Source organism: Pelobates fuscus, chromosome 7 (genome assembly GCF_036172605.1).
Source record: "Pelobates fuscus isolate aPelFus1 chromosome 7, aPelFus1.pri, whole genome shotgun sequence".
In the NCBI taxonomy this organism is placed as follows: domain Eukaryota; kingdom Metazoa; phylum Chordata; class Amphibia; order Anura; family Pelobatidae; genus Pelobates; species Pelobates fuscus.
Window position 1 is genome coordinate 46,742,739 of NC_086323.1, and position 12,318 is coordinate 46,755,056.

Sequence of the window (12,318 nt, forward strand, 5' to 3'; positions counted from 1 at the left end):
TTACTGATTTATTTGTGGTGTTATCACTGCATGTACCGTTTTCTATAAGTTTTTTGCTTTTCTTCTGGAGCCTATTGATGGATGGGCAAGAAAAGAGGGCCTCCTTTTTTTTTGAAATTGCAAAAAGGAATTGATAATGCGTTTAGTGTAAGAGTTATGAGAAATCTTTTGATTATCCAGTCTCATGTTTATAGTTTTGTTACCTAATTGCATGGTTTGACATATGTGATCACTTTATCACATATTTGTGTTGTAATGATTAAAAATACATGTTTCTTGGGAAACAAATTGTCACCCTTTTCCTGATTGGCTGCAAGTTAAGTAGTACTTTAAACACCTGCTTAGAATTCGAACTTTCAAAGGAATCCCAACTTTCAGTTAAGTATGTGTGACTTTGTGCCCTTATATGCATACTTGCCAACATGTATACATACATATGAATTTGGGAGGGGAGGAAGCAGGTTGTGGTGCAATATGCAAATATGGAACTGAGCAGGTTCACAAACAGCCCATTAAATCTGCCAACTAAGGCTCCCCATAAACCTTGCCCGGATGGAGATTTTGAATATTGTTAAAAATACAGTGAAATAGCCTGGAATGCAACAACCGTAACGATTTTCCTTTAAGAATATATAGGACATTATGTTTGCTAGAAATTTTCCATCATAATGTACAGATTATTTTATTTTATACAAAACAGACTTGCCATCTCCGGATGATTGGTTCACTTTCAAACCATGTTAGTTATTATGGATATATGTACCATTCTGTAGCAAATACGTTGACCTGGAGGGGAAATCAGAATTTGGGTGATTTATCAATTGTGAGATGAACTGCAGAGTTGCACTAGTTCTGTGTTGTAATGCATTCATTATGAGGAACGCAGGTTTGTTCTATTTTCATTGTAAGGATTTATACACACTAATGCTGTACAATAAAATGCCATTCATTGCCTCTGGGATTTCATTATGCTTAGGAACGTGAGAAAATGAAAAACTAGCCTTTAGAATTGCATGAATTTCAGGGAAGGTGAGATGAATCTGATAGAACTGATGGGATGTCAGACTATTCCATTTACTTGTGATATGACAGACTATTTTTCTGTTTGTGTTGTATAGCTGTTTATTATTCACTGTTCATGCAGCAAATGTATTAATATAGTGGGATATCAAATCAAATTGATCCTGTGAGTGTCCGAGCTTTAAAAAAAATTAGACAATGTTGTCCTATCACTTAAAATGTGTTGGTGTCATTAAAAGGTCAAACTTAGTACCATAACAACTTTGCATTATTGCAGAGCTTGTGTTTCAGAGTACCCTGCAACCACTCTCCCTGCTGAGCTTGCCGTAGAACTGCAGCAGTTTATAAAATAAAAACAAAGAAGGGAGAAGAGAACCGAAATACACATGAGTGGTCAGCAGCTCTACTGATTACTGCACACAGCCCGGTTCACAAAACTATGAACCGGCCGGCATATATATACTGATAGCAGCCATGGTCCAACTTCTAAATCCATTGTATAAGGCATTCCTACTCGTACTATGCAAGATGTGGAACGGTAGCTAAGGGACAGGACTGCCACCAGGGGGTGACAGTGTGACTCTGTTATGGGGCCAGCTGTGGCTTGGGGCACACAAGTGCTGGGCAGTCCGGTTTTGGACACATATGTATTTCCTTTAGCCGTACCGCAATCAGTATTAGAGGCATAGTGGGCCCATATTGCTCTCCTGTGCAGCAGCACTTGGAGGAAGTTATGTCAGCTCACTTCCTCCTGGAGAGAAGGAATCTGCATAATAGATAAGGGAAAGGATCGCACTGCCTGGAGCAGCTCACTGCCCCACTGGACCACAAGGAAAATACCCTCCTCCAAAAAAGGTTAGGCAAGAGGAGGATGGCTAAAATAGAGCTCAGTTGGCGGTATCAATGTGTGTGTGTCCATACTTACAGTCCTTGAATGTACACAAAACAGATAATAGTGTGCACGCCAATTGCACCCACACACAGATTAACTCCAAAACTGTGACATATGGTGCACTGCAGTCTCAGAATAATATGTCACGTGTAAAACCACACCAATAATCTAAAAATAAAAAAATTGTTTTGCACCCCTCCCTGTCACAGGGTCCTTATTCCAGGGCCCTATTTAACTTGCCCCATCACAGAGCCCTAGGAGCTAGCTTTTCACAAGTCGAAGGTCTCTTAAATTCCAAATCTTTCAAGGAAAATTTGGGCCAAGACCTTGGATGCTCCCTGGATGATATTTAGAATTTTAAGGAAACTGTGGAAATAGTCAGCTGGGAAAATTATTAACAAATACACTTAAATGTAAATTGTGATTAAAGTTGGTATTTGATACTTGGATCATATTGTATACCTACATATGCCTAGATATCATTTTATACCTGTGTATGAGCTTTGAAGAATTGCAATAGTGTATGTAAGCTCGTTTTTTCATTTTTATTTTATTGGTGGTTTTACACATTATTCTGAGACTGCAGTGCACCACACTATATTTGCTGTTTGTTATTTCTTCTATATGTATTGCATTATGTATCTGTGTGTTTGTGTATATGTGTGGCTGTGGATAAAGAAAGGTTGGCCTGAAAGTTCATTGGGACAGAACAGGGGGTAACCCTAATGGAATTAGTAGCAAGAGGAGAAGGAGAAAAACTGTCCTTAAAAGTAATATAAAGAAAGATAATTGCTATAAAAATCTCGAAATAATTTATTAAACCAAAAAAGACTCACATACAATAAATAAAACAAACCCGAACTGTAGCTACCCAACTCAAAAAATACGAGTCAATGACGGTAGTCTACACAAGGAACATAGATAATAGAAAAAGGGAGTGAGGAATGGCACATAAAAAATCCATAGAACAAACAAACTGAGCTGGTTTATGGAACTAAATATCAATAACTGATAATAAATAGATAACTAGTCCACTGGAAAATATCCTAACCGTGTGGAAAGCTAGTATCATGAATAATATAATCAGCCAGAGCTCAATGTGAAATATTCGTATATATACGATGGGATAAATTGACAAAAGGTATCGAAAAAGCCCTATGAGACAGTAACTATTTGGGCAACAGTAAATAACAGTGCAATAATGTATCCGACATGTATCTAATACCCACTGTTGTCGAGTACCATGCTCCTATAAATTCAGTGTCCACCAATGTGCCAAAAGCACATGGGGCAAAAGTAGTGATATAGTAAAAAGGATACTTAACAAGTTGCAAGTTGCTAAAGGGAAAATTAGTTACTGAAGGGCAATGTAGCCAAAAAGAGATTCAGACTAATTTGCAGCAAGCCCAATAAGTCTCACTAGTGCTAATATCCGCAAAGAAGAGTAGAGACAGGGGCTGACTAGGCTGCCTGGAAATATTGAGCTGCCTAATCGTAGTGAGATTCGTCGTGCTGACAGATATCAAATTCTAAAAATCCAAACTCCCTGCTTATACATACTGATAGTGGGGACTGAAATAACACATAGTCAGTGAACCCAATTGTATGTAGTATAAAGCCGTAGGCCTATAGAGAGCAGGAGGGAAAGGATAAAGTAGTAAGAATAGTGCCTGGGCACTTTGTATAGTAAAGTAATATAGATAGAGATTAGAGTCTAATGTCTATATACAGATCGAAACAATTTGAACTGTCAGAGTACTACTGATTTGAATTAGTCATGAAAAAAGGTTGACTGTGTGCATATGTGTGGCTGTGTGCATAAGAATGAGGCAGTGTGTATCTATGTGTGGCTGAATATATCTGTTTGTTTACATGTGTGGCACTATGTGTGTATCTGTGCATGTGTGTATCTGTGTCAGTCAGTGCGTATCTTTTTGTGGCTATGCATATCTGTTTGTATATTTATGGCAGTATGTATCTGTGTGTATCTGTCAGGATGGTGTATATTTTTGTGGCTATGTAAATCTGTATGTATCTGTGTTTGGCAGTGTGTCTGTCTGTGCATCTGTGGGAATGCCCATCTGTTTGTGTATGTATCTGTTTGAACAGGTGTGTGCACATTAGTTAGCAGCCAATGATATTGTAAAGGACCTCATGAATTCTGTTGGCTGTCCTGCTTAAGGATAAATTATCTATCTCTCCTGGGCTTTATGGGCTTTAAGATCTGACCCCAGATTCTCTAAAATGTGCAACTTTAGGGACTTGGAAGGCAAGTATGATTTTATCAAATCGTTCTGGACTGTGATGTTAGATTTTAATTAATGCTAAATAAGCGATTACTCCCCACATGAAGTAATTTTCAAATATAGAAACATACAGCAAGCGCGTGATCTCACACCATGAAATATTCTAAAATCTGGGACACAGGGAATTACTGTCTGGCTTGTTCTCTGCAAAACAAAACTAAAGTAGACCTTGATTTTACTTGGCTATTTTTTTTTCTTGTCTGGAACAGCATCAATTAATTATTCTGTGCAGGTTTAGCTGCCTAGTGCTTATTATTCTGAGTGTCTCGTAAACATTTCAGGTTCGTCATTTTCTTTGCATGAGTGAATGAAAGCTGGACTATCACCTATGAAGATGGAATAGCTCAGTGTATAGGATCAGGGAGAGGAAAAGAAGCACAGATAAGAAGACTTTCATAGGGTTCCTATATAGTTACTGTTTTGTAGAAATCCAGACTGGCTGAGAATTGGGTTAGACCCTTCATTAGACCAAAACATTTTTGTTTTTTTGGTGTAGACTGCTGTCACTTTAAGAAATGGCTGGCGGTGTAGGTACCGGGGCTCACCTTAGTTATCAGTAAGATTAAGCATCCTGTCGTACCTTTAGTGACCAGTGAGAGGTGACTTAGCGGGCATAGTGAGAGGAGACTGCAGGTTCAGTTTCTTTGTACAGGTCTGGTTAGGGGCAAAACACTGAAGATCAGTTGTGACAGACGAGAAGACGAGACGAAAAAAGGGGACAATTGGAAATGAGAAGAGGACTTCTCTTGGCCTTGTTAAGGACCCGAACAAGGTAGGTTCTCCTGTGGATTTTCTTAAAATTTAAAATTTATATTTTTCCGAACATCTAGCCCATTGCTATAATACTCTTTTCCTTTCTAATCTTGACTGGCATAGGTTACAGTCATCCTTTCACTTTTTCCACATAGAACCATAAGGATGTTTAAATAATTTTTGCCCCTGCAGTCTCGCTGCATAATTCTCTGCCATTTAGGAGTTAAATCACTTTTGTTTATGCAGCCCTAACAACACCTCCCCTGGCTGTGACTGACACACCCTGCATGAAAAAATGGTTTAAATTTCAATCAGATGTTAACTTGCCTTAAATGATCTTTCATCACACCCACAGGAAGTACCTGCAAGGGCTAGTAAGCTATTAACAGAGCAGGAGATAACATTGTAAACATTAGATCTCACTTTACAGGAAGTATTTAGGGAGGCTGTGTAAGCCAAATGCAGGGAGGTGTGGCTAGGGCTGCATAAACAAACTGATCTAACTCCTAAATGGCAGAGAACTGAGCAATGAGACTAAAGGGGCATGATCTATACACCAAAACTGCTTCATTAACCCCTTAAGGACACATGACATGTGTGACATGTCATGATTCACTTTTATTCCAGAAGTTTGGTCCTTAAGGGGTTAAACTAAAGTTGTTTTGGTGACTGTAGTGTCCCTTTAATCAAAAAACATATCCTCATTTTAATGATACATTTACTTTTGAGGTTTCAATATGAATGTCAGTTCTTGACCTGTTTTAGTCCTGAAGACCATTTCTACGGATATAGCCTGGTTGATTAAAAAAATAAAAAAATAAATCATAATCTGGTGGGTAGGATTCAGTCGAATTGTAAGTGGGATAGAATTGAAGGACAGTTGAGCAAGAGTAAGGAGTAGAGGTTGGTTTTGCTTCACCAGGCCACAAATCAACAGAGACTTTAGAGGCCTGTTCATATCAAAACCCCAATGATAAAAATGTTTAACTGAAACGTGCAAAAATAATGTGTCCTTTAACAGATTTATGTCTTCGACCAGGGTTAGGCAACTTTCGGCACTCTAGATGTTATGGACTACATCTCCCATAAAGCCCTTACAGCCATAGTGATGAAAAAATATCAGGAAAGATGTCATCTTTCACGTGTGGAGTGTTGAAAGTAGCTTACGTCTGTCTTTATACCCAATTTCCTATTCAAGAAGGAAAAGACAGTATGGGCTCATTGGCAGCTTGATGGAATACAATCGGGGTTTCGGTGTGGATATTGCACCACTGAAGACAAATATCTGTAGATTCCCTACAAATGTGTGGTGACCTCGCTTCATGTACTGTTGGGGCAGAGGAGACCTTTTGCAGTTTGCGGAGGTGCTATTTCTATTACTCCGTTTGTGCCCTATTCTTGAATACAATAGCTGATGCAAGGTTGTCTGGTGTATATTCGCTCCATTGTATGTATTAAGTGAATTTACAAGGACAAGTATATAAGTATTCACGTCATAACGTAAATGGTTCATAACTAAAGGGATTAAAGAATGGTGTAAATCTTTGCATTTTTGCCAAGATTACGACAAGTTTTGTTCCTGAGTCAGACACCTGTTCACTGTCGGTATGTGCTTTGTACTATAGGTCCTGATAGATTATAACAAAGATCTCATCTCTCTGTTCTAAGGTTTGAATAATACAAATCCAGTTAAAATAAGTTTTTGGCTGAAAAAAAATGAGGTGGTTTGAGGGGGCGGGGCCTTGCCAGCAAGCGGAGCAGTCGCACGAAAGCTGAGCTCCCGCTGCAAATACCGATCATCCACGAGAAATCGCTGAAATCGAGATAAAGCACTCAACCGGGACACATTACCTAATTTCAGGAGGACCTGGTGATCAGCCTGACATGTTAACTGATCACTCTGGAGATCGGGCGCCCAAGATGTCTAGCCAGGGCCTGCAAGCGACGGTGATGGGGAGAGATGGCCGCTCTCCCCGTCAACAAACTGGAGAAGCAGTCCTATGGAAGCCCTACTCCTCCCCCCGGACCGGTGGGGGTTATCCTGGTCCAACTCTGAGAGGACACAAGCGGGCCGAGGCCCTCAGGCGTGAGGTGGGGAAAGCTGAGATAAGGCTTCGGCCACGTGCGCTCAACACACAGAACTGCCAGACCTCATGTCCAAACTAGACGACATACTAGCCACGTTTTGGAGGCGATTGGCAGATAAGGAGCAACAAGCGGAGGTGCGCAGACCAACTAAACACTCACCTGAGGTACTGCTGCCATATTCTCATCACAGAAGCAAACTCCCTCATGCTGACAGAGCCAGACAATCCCGGTGGCGACGAAAACTACGACAATCCCGGTGGGCACGCATACCCAAGCGACTGACCCTACCAAAAACAGTGTACCGCTGGGACAAAGGCACACACTCTGCACAACCCAGCCTACCAACCTGGCAAGCAGAGTGGACCCTCATGGAGCAACACCCAACCCAGTGACGGGACTGGGCACCGCCGAGGAGACCCAGGCGGCACCCGCCGAGTCTACTCCATTCATCTCGCAAGGATTCAAACCCACAAACGGACATGCCACTGGGCAAGCTCCTGGCACAACTGCGGGACTCTATAACACCCTAGCAGGGCGTCGGCTGACCCCGGCAATGAGCGGACGAATGCACTCTAGCAAGTCGCAGGGACGGCACTGCTTTATTATCATCATTATCCTTTATTTAGGCTCATATTCTGTAGTATGCTCTATTTAGTCTCCTTTTATTTAACCATGGTTTAAAGTGGAACGCAATAGGGACAATTAACACACACGGTGAGAGTGACCGCACGGGACCCCTCCTGTGACCCTAACATGTGCACTCGGAAAGTGCCCTCACCATACTCAAACCTCCCATGCCCAACACATAAGCAACTATCACTAGCTAGTCTCACCTAAACCTATGGGCTCAAACGTAGGGCTTATCAACACATCTGTTGTGAGTGAGGTTTGTTAGCACCGTTTAATTTTACCATGGGATGATAATGTGTGTTCAGTGCAGGATAGGTGCCTAGACCAAGCCCAATCCGGCATGCCCCAGCTCCCCTGCTCCTCTACACAGTTAACAGCCTAACAGTTAAACGCCTAAGTTTTACAGAATGATACTCACTGTTTCTAAACATAGCCTATATGTGTGTTCTCTCGGTCTATCTCGCATGTTCAGCATAAGTTCTTAAGCATGTTAATAGTTGAGCGGCAAAGTTTATATTCTTTATTTTTCACTCAATAAAACATAGCAAGTGTACATTCCCTTTGGGCGTGCCCAAGATTCAACATGAATATAATTCTCAAAAAACATAATGCATGTCAACAAATACAATACATGCCCATACATTATAATACTTTCGGTACTTGCCGTCCATTGAGGGTTTTTATAAAAAAAGGACAGGCATTTAGGCGATACCAGTAGCCCATTCTATTCGAGTACTAAACTTGTTCGTGTGCTACCTTGTTCCTCCAACCGTATAATCATGCCTGGAGAAAATAAAAATGCCACTTTCCGAGGAAAAGCCCGGGGAAGGGCTATAAAAAAGAGTAAAAAAAAAAAAGATCACAAAATAAAATGAGACCGAATATGGACAACCTGTCTTATAACCCAAAAATGTGCAACTGTATATTGCCACAACCTTATTGCATTATTCCGCCTGTGTCTGCTGTCGTGGCTCCACAGGCCTGTTTGTAAACTCTATTGCACCAAAAATAAAGAACTAAAAAAAAAATGAGGTGGTTTGTACACTTTTTTAAGTACAGTTCAGTAGTAATCAGGACCTACTGAAAAGATAATGGCAGGGAATGTGTATATGTTCTAGAACATGCAAGCTTTAAAGTGTTTTATACCAGTGTTTGCTTTAACAGACGGACATAGGCATGTGTTACAGGTTTCGTTTGTAAACAGATTATTTAGTTATACATCCGTAATTTCATTTTAAATAATAATTTCACTCGGTTAGGATTGATGGGACTGGGAATGCAAATGTTTTTGTCTATGTGAAATCTGTCCATTTATGATGATAACACCATCCATTCACATCAGAACTCTGGGTAGCAAAGTTAGAGTGAGGGACTAGTATTGGCAGATTGCGCATAGTTGATCACACATGATGGACAGAAAAGAGGTTTGTTTCGTTACACCATCAGCCCAACCAATAAGGACTAGCCTTGCACAGAATGTGGCCTTAAAAGCTCTGCTGGACAGTGTTCTCCCTTGATGGGACATCAGAAGATATTTGAAAGTCTTCATCTAGTTTCTCCATTTGTGTGGTCCTCCTTGAAAAAAATATGTAAAATACTTCAAAGGTCGTATGCAATGTCCGCTAATTGTTACATCTGCATTCTGGCTAAGATGTACCTTCTACCACCTGTGGTGGAGGCGCATGATGGTGGTCAGGTTCTGGGTCAAGCTGAAAGATGTACGTTTAGAAACTCAAAGTAAATGTCAAAGTAAAACTTATTTCCATGGATGTTCCTCCTCTCTAAGTTGCTGAATGCATTCACCACTTTTGAGAACAAATTGATATGTTAAATCAAGCAGTCATCCAGATGGGCACTGAGTTGTGGTCATTCCTCATCCTAGTGAGTGGCCCTCCAAAACATCAGTGATACTGACCTGATGGATGAGCTAACAGTTTGTGGACTGATTTTTTTTTTCCCACTCCCCCTTTTTCATCCTTCATTATTATTTTAGGTTTATTCTCCTGCTTAGTTATATTAAAATTGTTAAGACCCCTCTGGCATAAAGGAGTGAAACCGCCGTTTAGTTAAACTTCCCCTTTCACAATAATACAAGCTCCATTCGTATACTCCAACTGTACGAACTGCAACCAGGGGAATGCACCAATCTCCCGACCGGGACCCGTACGGATCCCAACTCACGAACAATAAATCCACGAATCGCGCCTAACAGCAGAACAGATATATCCTCCAAGCGGCTTACGGTTCCAGCAATCAGTCGCTAACCGTGTAGTAAATCCCCCCTCCAATAACGAGACCAAGCTCCGCATTGAGGGTAAAACAAGAACTGGCTTTACTGGGGGCTACCCGCCCGTATTTATGCAGGTCTCCCACTTGGTGCACACTCCCCTAGGGGACCAAATGGGAGACTGTAATGACAGACAGACATATGGCACTTTCAGACATACAGGCACAAAATAGTCCCATAATGCATCCTGGTTTCCTCCCCTCTGCCCTGGAGATAATAGAGAAGTAATTAAATTAGCTCCAGGACAGAGGCAAATCGCCATTTTAAATCAAACACAAAAAAACATGTAAAAATAAATAAGTATACAACTACTGAACATTTTACATTCGTGCAACGTATCCCCAGATAGCCTGGATCTGAGTGCATATTCTTAGCGAATAGCGCTCAGATCCCATATGCACAGTTCAATCGCCATGGAGTCAAAGTCTCTACAGTCCTTTGGTATGCGATTGACTCCATGGGACGGCTATCTGGGTTAAGTCCATTTGTGTAATCCAAACTCCCGAACGGCCGGTGGTCGCATGCCTTGTCGACTGAGAAGGGCGGTCGGTGGTTTCGGCGGTGTTCGGCAGAAAGAGTGTCCGTTTTTAGTTCCATAGAATCTGCGCCGAACAGCGCTGGTCTTTCGCATGGTTTAAAATGGCCGCCGCCTCGTGGTCGGCATACGAACGACGACCACCCAGAATACGGTTAGAATGGAGAGGTGTCTGCGGTTAACCACAACGTTCTAATTGGGGCCAAGAGGTTAACCAGCAGCACACTTCTCTCCTGGGTGGCCGTCCGTTCGGTAGTTTCAATCGGTTATTTCATGAGACAAACGAACAGGGTATACGGACAGGCAAATAGACGAAAAGGGACAAACAGACAAACCAACAATCTTAGTCTACACAGATGGGTCTGTCACAAAAATGTAATGACTCTGTGTCTGTTTAACTTGCATCTTTTTATATGTAATTGTACATTTACACCTCTTTAAATAAAGTGGGTCAGTTTGCATGTATATGTTACACAGACAGACTCTCCTAGGAAGTATTATTGCATAGATGGCATTTAATTTGCCCCAACTTAATCGATGTGGCACAGATAGGGTGTCACTCGGATTCAGTTTTTAATTCATCCTAATGTGCAACCATTTTGACATATGTTTAGAGGTCAACTGAATATTATAATATAATAATGCAATGTTTCTGTAGTCGTACTTTTTGGTTGTTTTCTAATTTATTTATTTTTATGCACCGTATGCATATTTTTTTCAGTTCAGTTTCCTGATTAATTGGATCATTGGAAAAAGTCTGAGTATTTGTTCTGCTACGAGCCCTTAATTTCTTTGATACAAGTTCCCCTGGTTAAAAAACAAAAAAAAACTTGTATTGTTATTAGTATTTTATTATTTATATAGGGCCATCAGATTCCGTAGCGCTGTACAATGGCTGGACTACCAGACAACTACTACTGTACAGGAACAGAGAGGTAGAGGTGGAGGGCCCTGCTCAATGAGCTTACATTCTAGAGTTATTCATCTTAAGCACCAATTATATGTTTGCCTTCATCACCATCTGGTCCCCAAAGACCTTATTATTGAGCACGCGCCATATTAAAGCCCAGCAGTCATTAAATATGTTGTACTTTCCATCTTTGGAATAGGATCATTATTGACCAGATTGTTATGACTGCAAATGGCATCATTGGTCCAAAAGGGGTTAAACGAATATAAATGATACCAACCTTTAAACAAACTGAGTTTTGTTTTTTGTTTTTCACTGTGCAATTTATATGTACAAATTATCCTTTACTGTGATGTTATTGCGATAAGAACAGAGCTAATTGTAAAGTAGTTCCATAAAGGTGATTTCTCCAATTACTTGGGGATTGTACACATTTAAAAGCTAATTCTGTTGGCTTCCAACATTCTACTAGGAATAGAGATGCCTTCCTGCAGATGGCCATTAATCCGAGTCCATTACCACCCAGCTCCCAGCTATCTAATCAGGTGAGTGAATCAGTTATTACAATTTCTTTCTGCTCATTCTAAATCAGCCAAACTCTTGTCGATGCTAATTTCCTGTTCACTACAGCGGGATGTTTATGCCCAAAAAAATTCTATGAACTGCTTAAATTTTAGGGGAATGGTTCTAATAACCTCCTTTCTACACTGATTCTAACCATTTAATAGGATCATTTGGAGTGAGTTAGCCACCTGTTTTATAATACAGTAAGGCCTCCTTTTATTGCAGCAAGTGTTTGTCAGTTTGTGCTTTGAGTGCAGTGATGGCTGCAGGAAAATGGCTGAGATCCTAGCCAATCCTGGTACTCCTGTAGCTTTCTGGAAGATTGATGAATAT

The 12,318-nt window shown here is 40.8% G+C and overlaps 1 protein-coding gene across 1 annotated transcript in view; it reads left to right on the top strand.

Moving 5' to 3' along the window:
* Positions 1 to 12,318, top strand: part of PATJ (PATJ crumbs cell polarity complex component) — a 231,961-nt gene that overhangs the window by 169,874 nt on the left and 49,769 nt on the right. The window contains exon 31 of the mRNA XM_063428064.1: positions 11,894 to 11,966. Coding sequence (XP_063284134.1) covers positions 11,894 to 11,966 — 73 coding nt within the window. The remainder of the gene's footprint in view (positions 1 to 11,893; positions 11,967 to 12,318) is intronic.